Here is a 25,279-nt window from a genome sequence, read left to right on the forward strand (position 1 = left end):
CTGTGCTGCGAGGTTGTGCTAATGAAGGTTTTGTTCGTTTCTGGTCTTAGGGAAGGGGAAATGCGCGAGACTGCGGCTGGCTGCACTGAAAACAACCCAGCTCGGCCGGCACGGGGACTTTTAGCGAAGGAACGTCACTCCCAAAGCTAAGTGGGTGATTTGAATGAACAAAGCCACACCGACACGGCATTAAAATCAGTACGGTTTATCCACAGGGAGACTTGGTAGCATTCTTCTCCGAGACAAGGGGTATACAAAAGGAATCATTTCTGTATCAAAACACGCTTCGGATGCCACAAGGCATCGTACCACTTAAAATCTGTTTAAAAAGATGTGTGGCTACACCTGGTACAGAGTGCCTCCCTCAGCTGCTCTACAAAAATACACAGACTCTTTATAATACACGATGCTTTCTCTTCAACTGTGGCACATTTGTTTTCTTGCATAAAGCCCTGAGGTGTACGGTTCACACGTTAAAAATCAAGCTGCTAATTTTGGAGGGTTACGACGTTACAAACATTAAAAGGGAACTTTGATTTCTCTTTCTTTTGCATAAAGTTCTTTCAAGCCCGCTGCACGTGTCAGTGCCGCGTCAAGCGCCAGTTGCCCTCTCTGCAGCTCTCTCTTCTGCTGTCATAATCGTGGCTCCACGCATTGCGATCCCTGTCGTCGTAGAACAAGTCATCTCTGCTCACCCGGTAGTGGTGGTCAGAGATGTGCCCTCTGTCTTCGAAGCCGTAGTCATCCCTTTTGCCCCTGCCATAGTCAGGCCCCCGGTCCCCAGCACGCTGTTCTCGGCCCATATGCCTGCTGTCTGGGTAATAGGGGTGGGAGCCCATCCTGCTCTTGCGCAGCACCGCAATGTCTGGACGTCGTGGCACGAGGGAGGCTGCTGGGTGAGCGAGTGAGTGTCCGTGCTGGTACCCAGGCACAGCAAAGCCTGGCTGAGACTGCTGCCACGCAGCACCGTGCATCTGAAAGACAGAAGGAGAAAGGCTCGGTGGACTCAGTGTGTTTTCCAGCTGGTGGTGTGCTCAGACTGTTCAAACTCCGTTGTCGGCCTCAAAGTTCCACATGAATCAAGCTGCAAATGCAAGGGAAAATGGAGATGTACCAACAAAAAGAGACTGAATGCAGGCTGGCTGCTACCGACTGCTTTATCTATAGCTCAACTTGTGAAGTTCAAAGACTGCCCCAACGTTAAGCAGCTCAGCAGATGGAACCATCTATCTTCTGGAACTGTCAGTTCAACACTCCAAAAGCAGGTTCCTGTGATTTAATACAGTGATTACAGGAAACATGTAAATACTGAAAATCAGCAACAACTCCTTCACATGTCATCATCCATCAGCTCTGAGTGACTGCAGGGTTAGACACCATGAACAGAGCACAGCTTACCCCTGCTTGTCTCTGAAGGTTGTCATGAGATGGCAGAGACCTCTGCATAGATGAGACCCCTGCTGCTCCCATACTATCTGTACTCCTGTCGTGTCTGCAGAAAAAAAGATTAGGAAAGTTAGTCTTAAATTTTTCTAACTATTGCCAGTCTAAGGGGCATTTGCAGCACAGTCACGATGCTACCATTAGGAAAAATGGACAAGCATTACCCTTAACTCACAACCACTGTGAGAAACTAGTGCAGACAGGCTTGCATGGGGTGTGTGGCAGCACTTGCTTCACATCACCACATCTATGCTTGTATGAAAACACCTTTTAATGAGAAACGTAACTTGGGCTGGAAGCACTGGAGAGACAGATCTGAAAAAACCACATTCAGGATGATACTGTTCCTTTTTGCAGTAGGTTTTTAGGTATCGAGAATGTAGGGTACCGAGGGTAATAATAATGCAAGTACTTAATCCATAGGGAAGAAAGGCTGAATTGTGCTTGGAATGAGAATCAGGAAAGCTAAGCGTGTGAATATATTTCCCAGCTTGGACAATGCATGCATACCTCTGGTGCAGCCTCATACCTGCTGGCTGGATGTGGTGTGCCAGATGGGCCCAGGCTGGCTGCTCCGTGTGGTAAACATGACAAATTACTGTCCTGAGACGCGTGGCTGCTCCCTGAGGAGAAATGTGAGATCCGCAAACACAAGTTGGAGCAACTTGGATATGAAATGAACTTGTAAGATGCTAACAGTTTCCACATGCTTAATTAGCTCTCAAGTTTCATCAGCGATCTGAAGAAGTACACAGCCCAGTTTCTAAAACAAGATACTGCAACTGCTTTAACGCCCAGCTGGGGAAGCTTCAACCAGGCTGCAAAGTTCTGGCCAACACACCTCACTTTACTGGACTCAAATGCAGTGTTTAGCACTAGCACGGTGCTTTCACAAATAATCAAACAAAATCAAAGAAAAGTCTCAGCTCGGGCACTGCTCATGCCCCAAACTGGCAGACAGGTCCTCTGCCAAAGCACAAGGATGAAAGCACAACTCTGTGTGATCGCACTGCTCTGCAGCATCACCAGGGAGCAGGTGAGCAACACTGTGATAGAAACACAAACAAAAGCCACGACTGTAACTCTGCCAGATATGGGGGTGGGGGGGGGGGAGGAATGAGGTGGCAGTTTTCTTTCTAGTAACGGGGTTGCTGAATACCTGAGTGGAGTACCCCTCTGAGTACCTGAGCGGAACTGAATGTTGATGGGCCGTCCATAGAGCTTGATCCCGTTTAGCAGACTCATTCCATAGGGGACAGATTCTTCATGCTTGAAATTCACAAATGCAAAATGCTTTTGTTTACCATCTTTATCTTTAGGGATCTTAACCTTAATTACTGGACCTGCCTGTGAATCAGAAAGCAAGTGATGTTAAAGGACAAATCAAGCAGCTCCCCGAAAAGGAAAATCTAAACCAAGCAGCACGTAACGGAGCAGCAGGAGGGACCCCACCGATGCACCAGGTGACATCTGACACTCAGAGTAGCTCAGGTTGGAGGGGACCTGCAAGATCGTCTGGTCCCAACCCCCAACCATGGGCAGAGCTGCCCCCACCAGCTCAGGCTGCCCAAAGCCCCATCCCACATGGCCCTGAGTTCCCCAGGGATGTATCATCCACAGCTCTCTGGGCAGCAGTGGCAGCACCTCGCTGCTCTGTTCTGGCATCCGTCTGGATGATGTCCCCTCTTTGCACCGCTCAGCTCGGTGTCACCAACAAACTACCGAGGGGCGGTGTTTCGGGGCGCCCAGGTGACGTCTGGGGCCGTACGCGAAGCGCAGAGCCCACGCGGGGGCGCCGCTCCGCGTTCGGCGGAAGTTTGTCCTCCCGCAGCCGCCATACACAGCGCGGGTCCGCCCCGCAATGGCGCCGGGAGGCCAATGGTCCGGCCCCACCCCGCCCGGCCGAGCATAAAGCGCGGCGGGCGGCAGCCGCTACCTGATGGAACAGCTCGAAGATCAGCTCCTCGGTGACTTTGTGGTCCAGGTTCCCTACGAACAGCGTCCGATCCGCTTCGCGGCCGTTCCCCCCATCCCGGGGCCGAGCCGCCCGCGCTCAACGGGGCCGCCACTCAACTCCTGCGCAGGCGCCGAACGGGGCGAGGTCACGTGACGGGCGCGATGTGCCCGCCGCCTACTTCCGGTGGGCCGGGCGGAAGGAGCGGGTCGGGGTGCGGCTGTGGGAGCGCGGTGTTGGGCGCTCGTTGGTTTGTCAGGAGCAGCGCAGCTCCGCGTCGGGAGCTCGCGGCCCCGCCAGGGCCCGGGTAGCTGTGGGCTGGTGAATCCCTGTGGGCTGAAGCGGCTCTCACGAAGAAAGGCTGTGAGAGTTGTGGTTGTTCAGCCTGGAGAAGAGAAGGCCTCGTCGTGGGCTTCTGGTGCTTGAAGGGAGCCGCTGAGCAGGAGCAGAGCGGCTTTTCGCTCAGGCGGATAAAGCTAGGATAAGGAGGAATGTGTTTCAGCTGAAAGAGGGGAGGTTTAGGTTAGATGTAAGGAGGAAATCCTGTCTTCAGAGGGCAGTGAGGCGCTGGCACTGCTGCTCAGAGAGCTGTGGGTGCTGATGACACTCAAGGCCAAGTGGGATGGGACCCTGGGCAGCCTGAGTTGGTGGGCGGTAATGATTCTGCAGCAGGAGGTGGGGCTGTAGGGGCTCTGAAAGGACCTTAAAGCCAAACCCTTCTAGGTAGGAGCTTGTTCTCTATTTTATGAGCAGTGGCTGTGGCCTAGCTGCATGAGCTGCAACATTAGGAGTGGGCAGTGCAATTAGTGAAAGTGCTCAGAGCAGTAGGGGGGGCTGCTGGAGCCCTCCCTTTAGGCAGCAACTGCAGCTCAGCACAACCAGCAGGTTGTGGCTTGAGCATGCTTGAGGTGACTACAGCATGAAGATTGACAATGCTGCACAGCAGATCATTTCCAAGCTAATATAAGGAGCCCTCAAATAATTGCCAAATGGTTCTGATCAAGCATCTGGTTTAAAAACTGGAATACAGATTTTTAAAAGTTAACTAAATGGGTGGCATCCAGCTGGGGGAACGTTTGAAATGACTCTTTGATTCCTGGAGAGTTGAGAAATTGTGATGGCAAGCTTTATGTGTCTTGTCCTTAGGTTCTCAACCTTCTCTTTTGATAGGCTGCTACTTTGAGAGCTCAGCTGCAAGCAGTAGGGTGAGAACTTTTGAGTGTGACTACAAATAGCTGTTGTGAAGCCAGGGCTCCAGGATGGAGGATAGTTGGTGGTTGTTGTTTTTTTAATAATAATAAAAGAAACAAAAGAACTCCACAACATGGATTGGAGAATTGAGCACTTTATTTGTTCATTCTGTTTTATTGCTGCAATACTGCAATAAATGAGTCTGATCAGCTCTACCATCCCAAGTACTGCCTCTTGTAATGACACTAACCCAGGCAGGCTGCTTTGTATTCCTCCTTTAAGCAGCTGCATTACACTTCAATGTGAAGATGGAACTTCTGGTTTTATGTCTGAGCAGAGTTCTGGACAGTTATCTTTCAACTAATGTACTTCTCCAGTGTTTTGCAGAATAGCTCCCTTTTCCCATGTTGTCTGATGATACGGGGAGTCCAGTTCTCAGCAACTGCAATCCCCTGAATATTTTAGAATGTGCTTGATGTACAACAAGGATATTTTCCATCTGGAAAAAAAAACACAAAAAAAAACTTGAAAAGGAGAAGTTCTACTTTCATTTTTCATTAGATTTCAATGTGTTATGGCATATCCTATTTTCTTGTTAATTAGACCCTGTTCATTTTCTTCAGTTCATTACTTACTGCCGCACCTAGAATTTATATTCATTTGGTTTAATCGTGTTCGCCTGGTTAAATTCTAAACAGTTACTCATTCAGAAAGGAAATTATTACCCTACTCTGCCAGGACTTCCACTTTGGCTTAATTTCCTGGAGCCTCATTTACTTTCTTCTGTTGATTTTTTTTGTTGTTGTTGTTGTTGTTTTTTTTCTTTTTCCTTCCCTTGGGTTTGGCTGGAATTGTTTGACAGCTTTGCCATTGTTGGCTTTCTACATGTGGGCTGGCCATCTCCAAATGGGTGCTGTGGTTTTGCACAGTGTGCCATGCTCAACCTCCCAAATTCAGAGAGAGCTGTGGGATGTGGTGATGGACTCCTGCTTGCTCGTGGCAGTCTCGCACGGCCCATACTTGAAAAAATGCCTTATGAGGGAAACTGTTTTAGATTTTGCACCTCTGTCTTAGCACTGTTTGCAGCCTTGCCCCCCATTGCCTGACACAGCTACTTGGGAAAGCAGCACTCATGCCACGGGGGCAAGAAGAACAGGTAGCTTTCAGATCACTGCTTTTGCTCATGGACGATGTCATCCCCTTTTCCCAGCTCACATGCTGAAAAAAGGAGCATGGCTGCTTACTGCCCTGCCTTATGGATTGCTGCTTCTCTGTTACAGATCCCTGAGCCTCCCTTCCAGTGGGACACAGGACTGCAGCAGTGTCAGACAGTCCACAGTCCCATGGTCTGTCCCGTGTCTGCACTGCAGCCTCAGAGCTGATTGCACGTTGGCAGCTCCTTCCTTCCCGCCTGATTGCACGCACTCCTCGGGTTATTCAGCTGCCTCGATGACTTCTCCGTGCAGATGACAATCTTTTTTTTCACTGCTGTGGTAATGGGGCTGCTCAATTGAAAGTGGATGCTTGAAAATTCTCCACGCCCTGCTATCCTGCCAGAAAACAGGTGCCTGTAATTACGCCAAATGATAGAGAGATCAGTCAGACAAAGCCATTGCAGATGACAATTCTTCCACTGGAGAGCCTAGAAGAATGGGTCACACCAGCTAATGCAATAACAGCACACCTCATCCCTATGTGCAATTTTCATTAGGGCCACTGAGCACCTGTGACTGACACATGTACAAAGAGAGGGCGAGAAGCAGAAAGAAGAGCAGCTACTACCTGAATAAACTGAGCTGAAGCCAGGCTGCCACCATTTTCAGCATCCTCATCTTTTTACACCGGCAGTGCCATGCTCAGCCTGGAACTGCCCATGCTGCTTCCACCAGTGCCTGCTGTGGATGCTCCAGCCGCTGGTGCTGAGCTTTTTGCCAGAGAGAGCAAAAGACAAGCAGGATGCCCGAGCCTGCTGGCTGGGAAAGACTTTCAATTACTCCTGACAGGTTGCAACAGAAGGGTAATTGTAGCTACAAACTTCCCCATGAAGGGAATCATTGTGCTTTTTAAACAGACCATAAAATCTCCAGCGATGCTGATGTTCGAACAGTTAAACAGCGATTAAAGGCACCCGCACTACAAGACCTGGGCATGTTATTTCCAGAGAACATGGCAGCAGCTGCTGGATCCCTGGGTTTACTGTGCCTCTGTGACAGCCACAAAGGTCTTTATAGAAGCAATTATGTTATGCTCAGCATTAAGCACTGAGTGTCAGAGAGGTTCTGCGCTCTCCAGCACAGCACAAAGTCTGCACTGGTGCAAACATCACAGCACAGCCCTTAGGAGCTCCTCTGGGGCTTTTTGTGAAGTTCTTACCAAGAAAATGAGAGGAAACCCAGCAGAGGTGGACAAAACCCTCTATTTCCTCCCTGATGTTGTTGTGTCACATGAAGCTCTTACGATACTTGCAATCCTTGACTCATTTCAGCCTTTCACCCATCTCCATGTGCTGTCACTCTTATTTCACACCAGGTTATTCTGGCAGAAACAGATCTGAGAAGGGTCCCTCTTTGTACAGATACAATGAGAACATTCTCAGAACCTGTGTCGCTTTCTTCCACAGCTTCTCTTTCTCAGCCCAGTTCTCCTCTCAATAAATAAACTTGCTGCATTTCACTCATTCACAAAAAATATCCCCCCATGACCAATATCCCTATATGTGTTTCTGTTGCTCTCTCCTTTTCCTTCTTCCCCCCCCCCCCCCCCCCCCCCCCGAGCTGGTTTATTTCTTCCATATTGCAGACCCTGAGCCACACAGTCCCCTTCACAAATTAATGACAATCCCTGGGAACACGCTGTGTGTCCATGGCTTCACAATGATCACAGAATTAAGGCTGGAAAAGACCTCGAAGATCACCTAGTCCAACCCCAATCCCCCCCTCACCACGCCATGCCCACTGCCCATGTCTCTCAGTGTCACAGCTCTATGGTTCTTCAGCACCTCCAGGGACAGTGGCTCCACCACCTCCCCGGGCAGCCTGTGCCAGTGTGACCACTCTTCCAGAGAAGAATGTTTCCCTGATTTCCAACCTGAACCTCCCTGGTGTAACTTCGTCCATCACCTCTCATCCCATCATTGTTACCTGGGAGAAGAGGTTGTAGAGAGTGATAAAGTCTCCTTTGCATGGATCACTGTTTCAGATATTTATTGGGCTAGATATTTGGGCTGTATAGGAAGAACTGACAAAGGTCCCCCAGAATCACTAATGAAATATCAAGGAACTGCCCATCTTATAAAACCATGGGGGACTGATACTTGCAGGCTCTGATAGCAGGATCCATACGTGATGATAAAAGCTAGAGCTGCCAATCAACAGCAATAAAGCAGTACAGCGTGAGTGAGCGCAGCCGGGTCCAACAGCTTTATAAACAGCATCAGAGCATCCAGTTTGAGTATGTCTTAACAGCAGAGTTAAGACACATAAGATTATAAGGAAGTTTTAAACCCGTGGCAGAGGGCTGCTGTATTCTTTGCTGCAGGAAGGAGGAGGAATCACTTCCCAGAATCAAAGAATCAACAGAGTTGGAAAAGACCCCTCACATCCCCACGTCCACCCCCACCGTACCCGCTGACCACGGCCCTGAGTGGCACATTCCCGTATTTCCAGAATACCTCGAGTCACGATGACCCCACCACCTCCCTGGGCAGCCTGTTCCAATGCCCGATCGCTCTTACAGTGAAGAAATCGGTCCTAACGTCCAACCCGAGCCTCCCGTCCCCGCACCCCGCGCTGTTCGCTGTTGCGGCCGCGCGGTGTCAGCATCGCCCCGCTCCGGTGCTCGGCTTTGCGATGCAGAGATGCCTGGGGGCTCTCAAGCTGGAGAATCCCGAGGTGACTTTGCCCCATAAACCCTGCTTCCCATATCGCTGCTGATGCGAAACCAGGTGCCAAAGCTATGAGAGTTAAAATGATGCCAGCTCGGACAATGAATGTGCTAAATGAGCTGCTCCATCATCCGGAGCCCACAGCTGAGAGGTCTCTAAAGAGCCCCTCCTGACCCTCGGGGCTTCTTTCCACTGGGATGTACCCATGCAGCACACCGTAAGCATTCCCTCCTTGCCATCAAACACAGGCCACGGTGCTCTAGGATAAATCGTGGTGACACGTGGGTTTTGTCCCTGCTGTCTGAAATGGGAACAGAGGGAGGTGCATGCTTTTATAGCACACAGACCTTAGCTCGGTGCCCATATGTACCTGTCCCTGCTGTGAGCTGCAGGCTGCTGAGCCTAGGGCTACTCAAGGCATTTCTGTGCCCGAGCAGCAGCCCCAGGGCCTGGGTTCAGGCTGAGCTGCTGCAGAACAGAGCGATCCCCTGCCTGTCCTGGGCTTAGGAATGGTTCCCAGAAGGAGGATTTCTGCCTCTTGTTCAATTCTGGGTGCTCAAGGAAAGATTGAAAGTGCTTTGCCAAGGTGCAGCCACCCTGCCTCACCCCCCCCCCCCCCCCCCCCCCCCCCCCCCCCAGGTACACGTGCCATTCTGCAAGGGGAATGCTCTCACCAGAGAAAAGATGCCAGCAAGAAAAGCCAATACTGAAAATGAAAATCCAGTGGTGCTTCAGGCTGTGGCCCTAAGGAGAGCAGTGAGGATGTGGATGAGCACTAACATTGCCCTGCCAGCTGTGGGCTCGCAGCAGGTCTCAGAGAACAAAGCTAGCTCTAAGTGCCTGTGAACTCACCCAGAGTTTAAATTTATCATCTTTTAAGATATTGGGCTGAGATCTGTAAGACTGGACTGTGATTGGCCAGAGGCAGCTCCTGCTCCTTCAGTTCACTGCTGGTGCCCTTCACCATCACAGCTCCTGTGCAGCTGTCTGCAGCCTCCCCGAGCTTTCCTGCCTCCCCACTTTCCATCTCTATTGAAATCTCGATGCTAGACATCTGATTTCCATTTTCCCTGGTACTTTTAGTTCAATCAAAGTATGTGATTAGGGCTCTGTGGGCTCCATTGTCATCTCTACCTAAGTGCTTCTCTGATTGATATAAACAGCATTTCGATATTTACGCTGTGGTGAGTGGAATGTGTTTCTCCAGTTACTTTACCAAATAATGCACAATATCTCCCACTAAAGGGAGGAAAAATTGAGAAGGAAAAAAAAAGTTCCTGCAGAAATGGTGTAGGGAGGGGAAGAAGGGAAGGCTGATAGGACAGTGCTGTGCCTCATCCTGACTACATCGGCATCATAAGGAGCACCTGCAGCCCTAGGTGTAGCAGCACTGGGGAGGTGATAAAAGGTGTGTGGGAGGTGGGAATCCTGCAGTGTCTATGGGCTCTGGTGGTTTGGACTATACGTGGAGCTTCCTGCTGTGATGTCACAGCCAGCTGGGAACTGAGCTAGCTCATGTTATGCGTGCAGGATCAGGCCCAGGCTATATCTGAGGGCTGGCTTTGAGCTTCAGCAGCTGCTGGGGCTGATCCAAGCCCTGCAATGCCAAACCTGGTGCAGCATGCCTGCGATGCCCCCCCCCCCCCCTGTGCAGACGGACCCTTGCCCATGGGAGCCAGGTAGGTGCAGCATCGTGTGGCACAGAGCTGCTACTCGGTGTCAGTGGCACCTTTACAGCATTGCATTCCCTGTGCCACCATCAGAGCGTTCCTCAGTCGGGGTCAAAGAGAGGGATCCCTGCTGGGCAAGGTGACAGTGGATGCCCACCTCCAGCATGGCTGGTAATTGGGTGATAATATGGACCTCGGTTTTGGGAGCCTTAAAGCAAAAGAACTCTTCTCTGTTTTATGTGATTTTAAATGCAATGAAATTAGATGCCCTCCTCTGTTATATTTGCAGAATAATGCATAAAGCAAGTGCCTCAAAAGCGAATGTTTCCAGTCTCAGGTAATTTGAGAGAAGGGGAGCAACTATTCGTTGAGAACGGGTTATTTGGATGGGAGGGGGGAGAGGAAAGGAGACAATCATATTCTTAAAAGACAAAATGAATTTATTTTCTGGAACTTAAGTTTCCAGCCAGCCCCTGCCTTGCTGCAGTGCTGATGCTTTCTCTCATGTGTATGGCTGGAGTTGCACACACAAAAGCTGGTGGCTCTATTGAGAGCAAGTTTGGGTCTCGCCCCTTACACTGTCCCAACCCCGCCCTGCGTGCTTGTTACCTCTCACCCTTGTTTCCTCTCTTACTCACTGACAGATTTAAGCAGCTCTTTTTCTGGTTGAAGTTTCTGTGCTGTAACAGGGAGCTAGCAATTAGCTATTGTAGGAGTGTTTTACAGTCCTGTGGAAACCCTTTCCATCCACTTTGTTTTAAATGCTTCTATCTTTTATTCCTAGTTTCCAGGAGTATAAAACTTTACTACATTTGCTGCAAACCTTCATACTTTGCTTTGCGGTTTATTGCTCCCTCTGCAGATATATCTTACTCATAAATAAGGCTTTCATCTCTACAGTGCTTGCTAAGAACTGTAATGGCTCTGAGCAGTTTCATTAATGGGGCTTTGCCGAGGAATCCCGGCGTGATTCATATCACACCTCAGCCTCTGCTTGGTGCAGAGCTCAGAGAGCTGGGGCAGTGGAAGGCTGCTTGGCTGGGTTTATTAATGCCCTAAGATGCATCTGGTGTTTGGGAAGCTGTTGGGATTGGCAGAGGGCTGCAGGATTTCAGTGCAGGGGTTGCTTTGGGCTGTCCAGACTTGGGCATGAAGGCTGCCGAGCCTTCCCCATTCACATCATCACCTCATCTCACCCCCATCTTCAACCCCATCTCACAGCATCACCTCGGGCACACTGAGCTCTGTAAAAATATTTATCCTGCTCCTCAGAGATCTGGAATCAGCAGCATGACCACACTTGGTTGTACTGCTCCGCAGCACGGCCTCTCCAGGAAGTTTCAGCGTGCCCTTTTGCTTTGTTTGTCAGGATTCACCCCTTCCTCCTTCCCAGCACAATAAGTCAATACAGATCTGCATGGCAGTCAGGAACGTGCATTGGGAATGGCTTGGGAGTGAATTCACATCTCGCTTCCTCCTCACTGGCAGCAGAGCAATGCTCGTTAGAGAGGCAGTAACCTCTGACTGGATAGTAGGGGATGCATGGGAGCAAAACGTGCTGTACAGGGGCTGATGCAGGGACAGATGCAGTCTAACAAACGGATATTCTTAGTGCCCAGTCCCTGGTGGGCACCAATCAGCCCTGAAGTCAACAGGGCAACTGCAGCTGTAGTCGGTGAGTTGAGCTGTCTGTGTCACTTAGCTGGGAAGTTCTCTGTAGCGTTGATATTTCTTTTTGAAAGCCCTTTAGTTTTACTTGATTATGAATGAATCTGACCATTGTCTGCTCCCAGGATGTGTGTGAGGCTCAAGTGAAGAGGCAGAAGTAATGAGATGGCATTTCCTATGGACTGGACGTGTGGCCTCACCATAGGATGCTGCAGGTTTTATTTCAGAGAGAGCAATAAGAGGTTTCTGCCATAGAATCACAGAATGGTTGGAGTTGGAAGGGACCCTCAGAGGCCGTGTGGTGGCACTCCCTGTGATGAAGACCCACAGCTCCATCAGTGCTCAGAGCCCCGTCCAGCCTGACCTTGGCTGTGTGCAGGGACGGGGCAGCACCGCCTCTCTGGGCAACCTGTGCCAGTGCCTCACCACCCTTAGTGTCAAACCTGCTTCCTTATATCCAGTCTGAATCTCCCTTTTCGTTTGAAGCAGTTTTCCCTTTTCATATCACAACAGACTGCTGAAGTGCCTGTCCTTTCTTACATCCCCCCTTCAGATACTGTCTGTTTCTATGAAGATTCCAGGGATTTGCTATGCTTGAAATTCCTGCTGTGTCCTGTAGACAACCACCTCAAAATAACCCATTCCTTTGAGCATCTCCACAACAGCATTGCTCAAAGCAGCTGTCCTGGACTCTGAGCTCCCAGCTCCCTGCCTGCAGCCTGGGGCTGGCTGCCTGGGCTCTGCTTCCCCACACAGGAGGGCTGGGGCTGGCAGGTATCGCATTATCAGATGGTTTATGGCCCCATTTGACGGTGCCGAGATCTGCTACCAAGCCTCCAAATGTCAAAGCCAGGAGTGGGGATGCAGACAATGAGAACAGGTGGGCTATGTGCATCTCTGGGGTCTCACTAATTTGCAGGGATTCACAGGGAATGAATTAATGACGGCAGCGGATACCAAGTCCTATTCTGGGTGCAGGTGATGGAGCAATTCCCTTCTGGCGGAGGAGGAGAGGGAGACCTGTTGTGATCAGACTGCCTTTATTCCATTGTCTGAGCTAGTCTTAAAGGGATCCTGCATTGACTTTGCTCTTGCATGGGTTTTTGGAAGCAGTGGCAAATCTTGTCTTAAAATGATGAGAGTCTCTGTTGGTTGTGCTGGGTTGCCTGGGTGCAGTACGAGGTGTCTGATGTACCTCTCCCATAGGAGAATCAGAGGTTTCCCCCAAGTCTTGAAGAGCCTGATAGTGTTTGGGGTTTGTCGCAGCCGCACCTGGAACGCCATCAGGACTGGGTTTGTCCCACCCAGAAATGAGGACAGGAGAGGTGTGCGTGGAAAGGTGAAGTGCCAGAATGCTTCAGAAAGGAGAAAACAGAGCAACGGTGCTCAGTTAATAAGCTGTAAAACAAACTGTTGTTACCTACGGGGATCTATCTGTGTGGTTTCCATTTTGTATGTGCTGTTTTTATAGGATCCCCAAGTTAGGCTTTGGAGAAGTCATATCGTATTTTGGACATCCAGTTAGGATTTTCCCATAGTAGCAATGCTACAGGGATTATATTTTCAGCTCGTGACTCGTCTGGGAGGGGAAAGGTTAATGAACACCTGCTGTGTTACTGTTACATTCATTAAACTCTCTTAGAAATACCACGGCCACATTTGTACTCCAGGCCATGTCAGGTCTCCCCCTGACAAGAACCGGGACTTTAAATCTTTCTGCTCCCGAGGAAAATAAATGCACATATACGAGCAAAGTTTGGGGTCCGCGTGCCGCAACAAGGCTTCAATTCAGCACGTGAAAAGGAGAATGGCTGTTTTATTAATTACCAGCCTGCCTGTGATTATCACGGCCGTATTTATGGTGGGACTGGCCGGCTCCATAACAAGGCAGTGCTGTGTCCCCAGCGTGCTCATGGAGCCCTCCAGATCAATGCTCGGTAACTGACAGGTGAATGTATAATACCCGTTGCAACTGCTTGTAGTTTCTATCATTTATTTATTTTTCATTTTACAATCCAGATTTTTTTTCTTTTGTGTGGCTTATTTAAAGCTGCAAGCGGGCCATTAAGGATATCGGTGAGTAAAGTCAGTTGGGTGATTACATTAATTATTAACTCAGAGACCTGAGCCTATAAATGGGAGCCCGGCGGCGCGTGCCACTGCGGGCTCTTTCCAGTGCTGCCTGTAGGAAGCACTCTGGCTCCAGACAAACCCAAGACAGGGCAGAGCAGGACTCTGAGCGCTGCTGACGAGTGCACGTGGTGCACCCTTGGGTGGGAAGGCTGGCAGTGGAGACAGCTGCACCCAGAGGGTGCCACGGCACAGGGAAGGCTGTGATTTCTGTAGTTAGTTACCAGCTAGCAGAAGGGGAAATGCACGGCCCTGAGCAGCAGCCAGAAACCCATCCCTGCTCTGGGCTTGGGTAGGAAGAGAGTGTTTGGGTACATCTCCTTCTGCAGTCCCCATATTGCCACACTGCAGTGGGAAGTCGGGTGGGCGTGGGGTGTGTGCAGGGAGCGGGCACAGATGGCGGGGACATAAATGACGCCATCTCGTTACTGTAGTAGTTTGGCCGTAATTCCTACAAGACATTTATTGGACACAGCCTTCCCTTTTTCAGAGACTGTGACTCCTTGGGCACAGGGAATTGTGATGAGAAAGGTAGAAAGCGAAACCCGACGTTAATAATGAGAGCGGTGCCCAAAACCCCATCCATTCCTCTCCTCCAATTTTCTCCTGTGACAATTTATAGGTTAGTTTGATGCTTGAATAGCTGTGTCTCTCTAGTAATATGTATTCTCCGTAAGTATTCCCTGCTGTGGCATATCCTAAGAGAACTCCATCAAATAATTATCTTCCCTTTTATTTATTCACAGTCTTTTCACTCGATCTGCATCACTATAAAATATTCCAATGGTTTCCTCTTAGCACAGAGCCTTCCTGAGATTGTAAAGTGTATTTATGTACAGTATTAAATCCACACTCTGCGACTCTTTATCTTGGCACTTTCCTCATTGGATGCTACAGTCAGGCTCTGGCCCCAGCCACCTTCTGCCTCTGCAGCAACGCCTTGCTCCAGCAGCAGCAAGCACAATTTGCACTGCTTGCCCAAATTCCACAGTACGGACACAGAGAGGGGCTTTGCATTTTTTTTCTGGTGTGGCTGCTGGAGCTCTGAGCTTGTGCAAGGTGCTGGCGTTGCCTGGAGCCCAAGGGGGAAGCTGCTGCCTCCACTGCTGCTTGGTGGGAGCAAGCACCAGCAGCACTTCACTCTCTGGGGTCGCTGTATAACCAGTGTACCTGCTCTGCTTCTTGTCTGCCAGGGCTTGGCAGTGCTGAAGCAGGAGGGGGCCTGACTGCGTGGCATCCATTCAGCACATAGCAGGTCGTTGTTCTTGCCTGCAGTCCTTTCAAATCAGCATTCCATAACCCTCCATATCTTCATGTGGGCTTTCGTGTACTTTGTGTTAGGCTGAACAGAGAATGTTTGGTGTCCTGGACTTCAGCTGGCTTCTTTACAAAGCCCTTGTGCAAGGTGGCAGGGACAGTGGCTGTGCAATAGTGGGCTTGCACAGACAGCATTTTGGGAATTGCAAGTCCTCCTCTGCAGGCACGGTGGCCATCTGAATGTTTTCTGGGCTGAAAGATTTCACATTAAAATGTGTTCTACTGCAATTTCGGGGAGGTGTTCAAGCCCAGGCAGATCGAGACCCTGGGCAACCCGATTTAGTGCTTGATCTAACAGTTGGCAGAGCTGCCCTCAGCACAGGGGTTGGATTTAGGTGATTTTTGAGGTCTCTTCCAACCCAAGCCACTCTGTGGTTCTAAGACCCCATTGCTCAGGGTTCCCCTGTTCTCCACAGCTGAAGAAGCCAGAAATAAAGCAAAACTCCTTTTGCAAGTTTCCTTAAGCTACTCTTGCAAAGTTGGGGAGTGCTTCACGGGAGGCTGTGGGGCAGAGGCAGTGCCTGTGCTTTGTTGCTGTGATTTGATGGCAGCAGTTAATAAGTTGGTCACGGCGTAAAGTAGCAGTGACCGTCCATAATCACGGCTTTGACTCCCTGCTTTGCTCGACTGGTGTACAGAGAGGCTTTAAAATGCTCCTTCCCAGAAGAGGGAGATGCCAGGGAGAGAAACTGTTCTGATGATGACCATAATGCTTACAGTCATTTGGCTCCAATACATCTTGAAGTGGCTTCCTATCAAATTGAGAGGAGAGTTCCCCAGCAAGGGTTAACTGAGTGTATAAAATTGATTGCGATTTTAGTAATTCAGTATAATCACAGTCTACCAGCAGGTTGCTTTTCCAGCAGGAGGGTTTGGAATTATTTTCTGGAGTTTGCAATATAGAACTTAAATTAAGCCTCAGAAGTCAGAGGAGCTCTGCTGCATCTCTAATGTGGTGCTAAATTCTCAGCAGCACATTCTCTGTATTAAAGCCTTTGCTAGCAATTAGGTTCATTAACTATCACAATACCTTATTTATTACTCGGCATGCCATATGGTTTCCCAGCTAAAGAATGGCACCCATTCTAGCACAGACCATTTGGCATCATAAAAATGTTAACAAATAATGTTATGGCTCTCAAGGGCAAAAGGGCTCACTGGGTTGCAGGTCTGAACGGCAGGAGAGAATATGAAAACATTTTTCTTCTATAGCAAAATAAAGAATTCCTCAAGACAGAAGTATTCAAAGAATATAATGCTCACATAACACAAATGGGAGTTTTATACATGCCCATAATGGTTCTGTCAATATTTGCAGTAGGCAGTGCTCTCACTCATTCCCTTTCCTTTCCCCACTTCTCTCCTCCCTGAGCACAAACGTTTTTGGGAGGAACGATGGAGGAGGACCTGCACAGTCCCTGGCACGGCAGGCTGGGTGCTGCCTGGATGCATCCAGGAGTTCAGTGCTCCTTGGCAAAGCTCTGCCTCAGCCTTCTGCTTCTCCTCCTGGAGAACCGTGGCAGCTTTGCTTCATTTTGATGAGAAAAAGAGTAAATTGTCAGTTCTAGGCAAAAGCAGAAAGCTTTTTCCTCTTGGAAGTGTTTGATTTTTTTTTTTTTTTCCCCTTGTTGTTCATCCCAACAACTTGGAGATTAGGTACGTGGGTGATCTCTTGGCTTGTCTGTGGCCAAAAACCTGCCAGGAGAAGGAGTTCTTGCAGCTCGATGTCCAGTGTTGCAGATCTTGGATTGTTGTTTGCACCGCTCTTTGAGTGGTATCTTCAGTTCCTGGAGGATGCAATTGATAGCTGAGATTTGTCATCACTGGGGCTGCATCCCTGCAGAAACAGTTGAGGTACATCAAAGCACTTTGGATGCTGGCATGTTTACACAGTGTGGATTTTTACACTGCAGGATAACCCATAAGGGGTGAAGTTCTGCCAGTGGAAAGAGCGAATCAATAGCAGAATGTGAAGCGTGGTGCAGTGACTCTAGAAAGAGTACAGTCTCAGCCCTGGAGTTCCTCAGTGGGCTTAGGGGAAGAGCAAGACAGGGGTGTTACACAGCACACAGTCCCACACAGGTTCTGTTTCCAGCAGGATTAGGAGGTGGGGGTGGCACTGAAGCTGACAGCCTTGTGTTGGCTCATCTCTGATACTGTGGGGCAAACAAGTAGGCAAGAACACATAACAGATGATCATGATGAAATGCAAATTAAAAAAAGAGCCATGGTGACAACACAGATGAAATCAGGGTTTTTGGTTGCACTATGATCCCCATGGCAGCCTCTGTCACCCACCTGATGCCATCCCATGGGTGGAGGCAGATGTGGTCACCTTCTCTGTTCTCTTCAGCAACGCTGGTGGAGGAATTTACCTTCTGGCCAATGTAGGACCTCTTTATGTCTGAAAGAAAGACATTTTTTTAGGGAGCCCATGAGTTTTATATCCTTTATTGCAGCCTGTGGCATGCAGGAGAGTCGAGTGTCCCAACTTTGGCCTTCCCTTCATCTGCATGAGTCGCTGTGGGATTTGGCTGAGCCATCCTTCCCGGTGCTGGGCTGGAGCAGTACCTGTCTCTGACGCATGGTGGAGGATCAGAACTTTGCTCTGTAGCATTATGCTGATGGGAGTGAAAATTGCTTTTCTGTATCCTGTTTCCAAAACTTTGAGCCGTTCCTTTGCCCCTGATATCTAATCCACAACCAGGGTTAAGCTCTGTGCCCCCAGATGGTCATTTTAAAATTCCCTTTATGCCGACCTCAGTGCCCCTTTTAGAGGCAGCAAATCTCACTGTCACTGAGCACATTGTGTCCCCACTGGTTGGGCTCTGGCCAGCCCCTGCTGCCTTGGCACAGGTTAACCGTGCTTGGCCTGGCTGCAAAGGAGACAGTTCTGCAGCCCTGGTGGAGGGTTAGTGAGGTGGTGATGGTGATGCGTTCTGAAACGGCTATAAAATGAGATGTTAGTGTTCTGCATTATTCATGCTAACCCTTTCGCTTTTAGGCTTTTCAAATTTTTCTTTATTCCATTTCACACTTCTTAGAGGTAATTACTTTTTTTTTTTTTTTTTCATGAGAGCTGTGATTATTATTATTTTTTCCCCTCTGGTTACCCTGAAGGGGATGTTTTGATAACGGGTCCCTTTAAGGGTCTGGGCTGCAGCCCCAGCCAGGGCCATGTTCCCATTCTCCAGCTGGCACTGGATGCAACTGGAACGTATTTAAGGTGGGAAAGAAATGAAATTCTGATCCCTTTGTGGTGGAATCAGCATTTTGTGTTACAATTAAAACGTCTGATGCACCAGCAATGGAGGTGGAGAGGCTCACTGGTGAAAAACAGCAAGCTGGGGTTGAAAAGATCCTTTAGGGGAATCTGGGGCTCTTGCGGCCGCTGTGATGGCCGTGGGCTGCCTTGCTATCCCAACCCATCAGCATCCTTAGCTGCTTGCAGCAATGCTTTGGAACCTCTGGCCCCCAGCAGATAGCTCTTATCCAGGAGCAGCTTTGCGACACTGTTTGCTTCCACCCTTCAGAGGGGGCCCTTCCCAGCAGGGAATGCTTTTGGGGAGAGCACAGACCGTGCCAGCCTTCCTCCTGCATGCACACCACGATGGCTGGGGGTGCTGCAGCACCTCTGAAACAAGTGCTGCAGTGAGTGGTGGGGAATGCATTGCTTCTCCCAACCTTCACAAGAGGTTCGTAAATATCTCCCAAAAAGGGTCATTTGCAAATTGTTTCAATGCACAAACGTTATCCGAGGCTTCAGTCACTGAGGAATTTTGGAGTAGATAAGATACTGAGGGTTTATTGCATCTCCTGACAATTATTAAGAAAATAAAATCAGTTAATAACTAACCTTGAACCTAAGACTGGAGTGTTTGGCTTCAGGCTTCGTTCTGCCCCCGCCTGCGAGACCTGGGGTCGGCTAAATTTTAGAGTGGTCTTAGGGATGATTGAAGTGATGATCAGGAGTTCCATTGGAGGTGGAGAGACCTTTGTTACGCAGCCAGAACATCTCAGGAGCATTTAAGGAACGGGATCTGTGTGATTCAACCACAAAAAAACCTAGGAGGAGCCCACCTGACAGAAGTTTCCCCAGCTGTGTAGGCATCGAGTGTGAATCTTTAGCACTTGGATATGTTAAGAAAAGGGAGGAGAAAGGCTTCCATAAGCGTGGGCTTTTGTTTGCACTGTCAGAAGTGGCAGTGCGCCCTGCACACATGCTGGCATGCACACACAGGCAGAGATCGCTTTGGAAAGGGGAACAGATGACTCATGCAGCTGGAAATGGGATATGGTGCTTTGCCCTTGATAGAAAGATGAAATTAAGGGTAAAGGTGTCTGCTTGGTGACCAGGATCTGATATTTGGCTTGCTCCCATAGCACAAAACTGAGCAAATCACCTCAGTATCTCAGCACTATTCAGTGCTTTGCATACGACAGCCGAATGCTATTGGTATTCCCGACTGAGTTCCAAAAGTGGGATCTAACCTCCCAAGTCGGAGGCTCTAGAAAATTGTACTATTTAAAGGCGATGAGTGCTTTAAGTCATGTTAATGGTATGTTGATCCTGTGCTCAGAACAGTGTGTGATAGATCCCTAACCGACCTGAGCCTGGCCATGATCCCTAGAGAACGAACATCCCCTTAGGGTCTGGGGCTGCTGTCCTAAGGCAGGATTCCACGCCGTGTTTCTGGGGGCAGTGAAGATGATGCCTGCCTTGAATTAATTCTAAGGAGAACCGAAAGTCACACTGAGGTTAGCGAGATGGAGAATAAAGAGGATGGAAGCTGGAACAAACCTTATTAGACCATCAAATATTTCCAGGGCCGGAGTGAGCCAACCCAGCAGTGCTTTGGTGAGGCTCCAGTGTCGATTCTGCTGTATTGAAGTGGTTTTTTTCCAGGATGAACTTTACCGAGCGGGCGTGCAGTCTCCTCAGCAGTGTACGGTTGGGGCTGACATTTAAAGCCCTGGCACATCTTCCTCTCGGTCCCATGCAGGATGTCAAACACTTTAGGTTAAGAGAAGGGGAAAAGAGGGAAAATAATTACGCAGTGAATTGAACAAAGCCAGCCCCCCCTTGCTTATTAAGACTTCAAAAAGTTGCTGCTTCTGGACTGAGCTATCTCAAATCCTCACAAAGGGTAATGCTAAAAATAGGTACTGTACAAATGATTAGGTCATAGCCTGCTAGAGGGAGACATTTTATTTAATTACTAACTAGGCTGCGCGTTGATGGGGGGGTGGGGGGGGGAATACATAAACACACCAGTTCAAAGCCCGGCTGCTTGCTTTGCAGCGCTGTAAAGTTGGTGCTCCTTCGCTGAGTCACTGTGGATAAATTCCCTTTTGTGCCGGGGGATTTAACGGAGGAATGCAGGAAGGCTGGGCTGGGCTGCCACCGTCCTGAGTCACAGCTCACAATGATCCTCGCAGTATTTGCAGGCTTAGGGCCATAAGCCACTAATTAGCCCTATTGTCTTACAGGCTTCACAGTATAAATAACCTGGACAAAGGGGGAGCGGGGGGGGGTGGTTGAGGACGGGGACCGAGGAATGAAAATGTACAAGCTGAGGAAATGATTGTGCAAATGGAAAAGCACACAAGGGGCAAATGGCAGTTTCTCTTCTCCTGCCGATGGTGTTTTGGTATCCTACAGCCCATCGTGCACGATTCCAGAGGAGAACCCATCCCACTGCTGTGCTGTAAAGGCATCACCCCACTCCCACTGCAGCCACAGGGGGGGAAAGAGAAGAGATGGAGAGCTGGTCGGCCTGAGTGCTGGTGGTGCACCACTGCATGTGAGTGCAGCAGCCCCGCTCAGGTGTGTGAGGCTGCACACACCGCTGCTGTGGTTGTGAGTGGGTGATGCAGTTATCTGTATCTGCTGCCGTGCCCTCTGCACGTGCTGACCTGTTTGCTCGATGCCATCCCTCTCAGAGCTCGGGGCCGCAAGCGTCAGGAGAATGCAGGAGCACAGGGAAAGGGCAACGGTCAGATTTCAGATTCCCTTTTCCTGGAGCAAATCTGCCAGTGGTGCTGGGCTGCAGCCCTGCTCTGACATAGAGTGTAACGCAGATAACTTTCAGGAAAGCACATGAGCATCCCTTTGCACAGCAGCAGCAGGCAGGGCCGCGTCCCCTGCCTCCCACCAGAGCCCCCCAGACCAGCTGCATCCTCTCAGCAACTCTCAGGTTCCCTTTGTGCCACCTCTCCTAGCACAATAAAAAGACTGTTGGCCGCTCCTCCGTGCAGCCACAATGCGCCCGGGTCCGATATCTGAACGGCTCAGATGGATCCTTGTGCTAATCAATGGGTTTCACAAGAAGCTTAACGTGCCGTGGCTGCACGCTGAGCAGCCTTCCAGGGGCCCGCGGCAGTTTGCTTCCCTCCTCCTCACAAACAGCTCTGTCTATGTATTTTTCTTCAAGTCTAACAGGTTTAATCATCTTTTCATGAGCTGTCAGCTCGTCTCGCGTGTGGAAGCGCTGCACCCCATCTCAGAGCAGTGCTAATGTGCCTGACAGCGTGCTGCAGTGCTCCTGCACGCACTGCTTGTGCACACAGGAGCCATAAGAGCCCCCCAAAGTGCAGAGTAATACCCCAAACCAGTTTGCATCCTCAAGGAAAGCCGTGCAGTTCTGATTTAAGTTCAAACAGCTCTTAGTTGGTGGTTCTTCCCCTCTCACATGTTGAGCAATGCTTGGAATCTTTGTCCTGGTGTTTCGTAGCTCAGTGGGACGGGGAAACCCTTCAAAAGCCAACGGAAGCAAAAGCAGCTGTAGGAAAACCAACAGGTTCTGGATGAGGAAAGTTACTGCATCCTCACTCTGCATGCAACTCAGGCGTGCAGCAGCCTCATACTGGGAGGATGAATTAAGGCATGGGGCTACAGAGGTTCAGCTTGTGTTGCCTCCGTGGGCTTTAGTGCCTGGTGAGTGGGAGAAGTAGGAGACATTGCCTTGCATCCGTCTCTGGAGTGTGAAGTTGGAGATAAGGAGTCTGTGCTGCGTTGCTCTGTGACTGCAAAGGGCACTTCCCCAGTGAAGGAGATGGAGCAGCTGTCTGAGTGAGGGTTTGGGGGCACAGAGTGGAGCCAGCTGGTGGGGAGCCCTTCTGCCTCTGCTTTTCTGAGCTGAACATCCCAAATAAGGATGCTTTTCTCCTTTTTACGGTCATTTTGGAGACTTGTAGCAGCAGGTGGCTTGAGACTCTGAGTTGCTCTGCTGCAGTTCCTGGGGAGGATAGAGGTACTCTGTGCGGTCCATTCACGTGAAGACCTTCCAGAGAAATGGTGGAAGTCTCACGAGTTTAATGCCAGAGGTTAATAATAATCGCAATAGGCAGCACATCATTGCCTCCGTATCTGGTTGAGAGATTTACAACTTAAACTCGTGGCAGAGGAAGAAATTGCCTCAATCACTTGGAGTAATGGCACATGGAGAGCCACTTGGGCGTGACTGCTATTTAACACAAGAACCCAGCTTGGCTTCATTTAGCGTGCTGGTTCCTTTCTAATAAACATGTTACACTACAAGGTGGGGATTAAGTTGAGAAAAGTAAATAAATTGGAAACTGATGGGGAGAGATGGGAGCGAAATGGAACATCCTGGGGGGGAGAGACAGCCGATTAACTCTCATGCTGGGGTGCTGGGAACGGCCCTGCAGGCCAATGCTGGGGCTTTCTGAGTTAGGGTCTGGTGTTTTCGGGGGTGGGAGGGGGATGCAGGTGTGAGTTTTTATAGGTTTTTTTCCTAGTATTTCCTCTGTGTAACGTGTGGGAGCCATTGGTTGGAGAGCATGAGGCTGTGCTTAAAGTCATGGCTGAGAGATTTGGGCTTTTTTTTTCCTGCTTTGTGCACGTTATGATCAGTCCACCTCCTTGCTAGCAAGGGCTCTCCCTGCTCTGAGCACACAGGTGAGTGGAGTGCTCAGAGTGGGGAAGGAGGCAGCATAAATCCCCCTGAGAAAAAAAAAAAAACTTGTTGCACTTTGCATGTAGGCTGTTGAAAACTATTCCTGTGTGTGTGAGGAGGTGATGGAGGGGAAAGGCACGAGCCTGCCCTGACCGTGTGGCACACAGGCTGAAGCTGTCACTGGATGCTTTGCACAGAAAGGATGAGTGGAGCTGCCTGACTCATTCTGTCCCTGAAACAGTCTCAGAGAGCAGGACGAGTCAGCAGCGCCCGGTGTGCTGAGCCATGGGGTGGGGGAGAGCCCTGTGCTGTGGTCTGGGGAGGATGAGGGGTTTTCAGCATTTGCTTTCATTCAGTGCACTGCGAAGCAAAAATCCCCAAGAGAAGGGGCTTGCTTGGGTTGTGGCTGACAAACGCAAACTGTGGAAAGATGCTCTGATGAGCTGTCCGACCAGCTCTTGTGTGCTGCTTCATCTTTCAGCTCGAAGCAGAGCAGCCTCCAAATTCAAACCCTGAGCTCTCCATGGAGGTCTCCAAAGCACCAGGGTACTGCATTCAGAGTGAGCTTTTCCCATGTGTGGGGCATGAAGCCACAAAGCAGCAGCTGAGCTCAGACCCAACTGCTGTTGTTCCCCTCTTGGTTTTAACCCCAAATATCAGCTTTTGGAGAGAGGCTCGTCGCTTTTGGGGGGTTGTGCACCTGCCCCTAGGAGAAGTGTGAGATTTCTGCTCCGAGGACTGCCAGACCAGCTCCTTTTGGGGGAGAAAACAGGAGCCATGGGAAGCAAGTATCTTAAACAACTCAGCAGTTCGTACTATATATATTAAATAAATAATTTAAAAAGAGCAACAAAAAGTGCAACGTGCCAGTTCACTGGAAGGACTGGGGGGTTAATTTTCAGGATGCTGCCTGGGAATTTAGCCGTGGGATTTCCATTATGGCTAATGGGACTCATGCAGCTTAATTTCATGCGAGCTACACTAAAAACATACCCCTAACTGTCTTTCAAATTTCAGTCCTGAAATGGAGCCTTTTAAAAGTTGGAGGAGGGTAAACAAACACCTGAAACCACGCCATCTTGCTATTCTCCCCCTTTCAGTCATTTTGGTGTCTTTAAGTGGAAGGGGGGGAGGGGGGGACGCAGGCAAGCAATTAAAAAAGAAAAAAACATACTGCTCCCACACTGCCTGCGTTCTGAACTTTCTGCCGAGTGAAAGGGCAGAGTTACAACCCCTGAAAAACTGGGCAGGCTGATGGCTTATCCTTAAGCATTGCACTGGATCTAATAACCCAATAACCCCAGCACCACTGCCTGCATCGTGGGCCCTCGGTTATTAGGCCGTTCTTGTTAAATGACTGCTATCATCTGGTCCCAAAGTACATTAAATCCCATTATAATTATAAACACACTTCCCTATAACGTTCTCCTTAGATTACATTTGCACTGCTTTACCCCAAGGGGATTTTTGTACTAATGCCGTCCTTATTTGTTATGTTAGCTGACAAGGCAGGGCTGCGGGCAGCGCTGGCAGCAGTGGTCTGTGCTCCCCTGCCCCACGGGTCCCCACTGCGGGCACTGCCGATGTGCAGCGTGCCGACATCCCCCAGCGCTGCGGGACCCCATTTCTGCGGTCGGTGCGGGCACGTTGGCCATTTCCTGCTCCCTATCGGAACCCACCGCCGCTCGGGGATGGGGTTCGGACAACCGTAGCTTTACCGAAGCGATGCGCGTGCAGCGTGACGTTTTGCCTTCCAGCCGAGCGCTGGCGTCGGGCCCCTAACTCGGATTTTTGGGACCGTCCCTATCGCTTCCGCGCGACCACCGCGGGCTCCGAGAGCCGGGCAGCAGGCTCCGCTCCCCGCGAGTGCTTTTGTTCGGAGCCGGGGCTGGCGGGTACCCGTCCGGAGGGGCGGCTCCGCGTGGCCGTCGAGGGGCGGGCATCTCTCGCACGTATCGCGGTGCAGCTCGGCGGGGCGGGCTGGGGGCAGCGGAACCGGGCAGCCCCCGCGGTTGGGTGCCGCTCGCCGCCGCCGGCTCCGGTTCATTGGCTCCCCGAGGCCGCCGGCTCCTCCATGTTTGTTGTTGGCAGCGGCCGGCGGAGC

At 50.1% G+C, this 25,279-nt stretch overlaps 1 protein-coding gene across 1 annotated transcript; it reads right to left on the minus strand.

Annotated features, from left to right (window-relative positions):
- Positions 1 to 189: 189 nt before the first annotated feature.
- On the minus strand, positions 190 to 25,222 carry RBM7 (RNA binding motif protein 7). The gene is made up of 6 exons (XM_065738302.1): positions 25,075 to 25,222; positions 3,380 to 3,495; positions 2,628 to 2,790; positions 1,973 to 2,066; positions 1,399 to 1,492; positions 190 to 974 (listed from the first exon to the last, which is right to left on the minus strand). The coding sequence occupies exons 1-6, from the start codon at positions 25,220 to 25,222 to the stop codon at positions 582 to 584; spliced, it is 1,008 nt and encodes a 335-aa protein (XP_065594374.1). The 3' UTR covers positions 190 to 581.
- Positions 25,223 to 25,279: the final 57 nt, after the last annotated feature.

This window comes from Cyrtonyx montezumae, unplaced genomic scaffold, assembly GCF_038088225.1.
Source record: "Cyrtonyx montezumae isolate F1298 unplaced genomic scaffold, pur_monq_1.0 scaffold_22, whole genome shotgun sequence".
Lineage (NCBI taxonomy): Eukaryota > Metazoa > Chordata > Aves > Galliformes > Odontophoridae > Cyrtonyx > Cyrtonyx montezumae.

Bases quoted from the DNA above. Each gene is read 5' to 3' on its own strand.
- RBM7 (XM_065738302.1), bottom strand. From the start codon at position 25,222: ATGAACCGGAGCCGGCGGCGGCGAGCGGCACCCAACCGCGGGGGCTGC. The intron at 2,067-2,627 runs GTACTCAGAGGG...ATTTCTCCTCAG, and splicing joins CAACATTCAGTTCCGCTCAG to GGAGCAGCCACGCGTCTCAG. The intron at 1,493-1,972 runs GTATGAGGCTGC...TTTTTTCTGCAG, and splicing joins ACACCACATCCAGCCAGCAG to ACACGACAGGAGTACAGATA.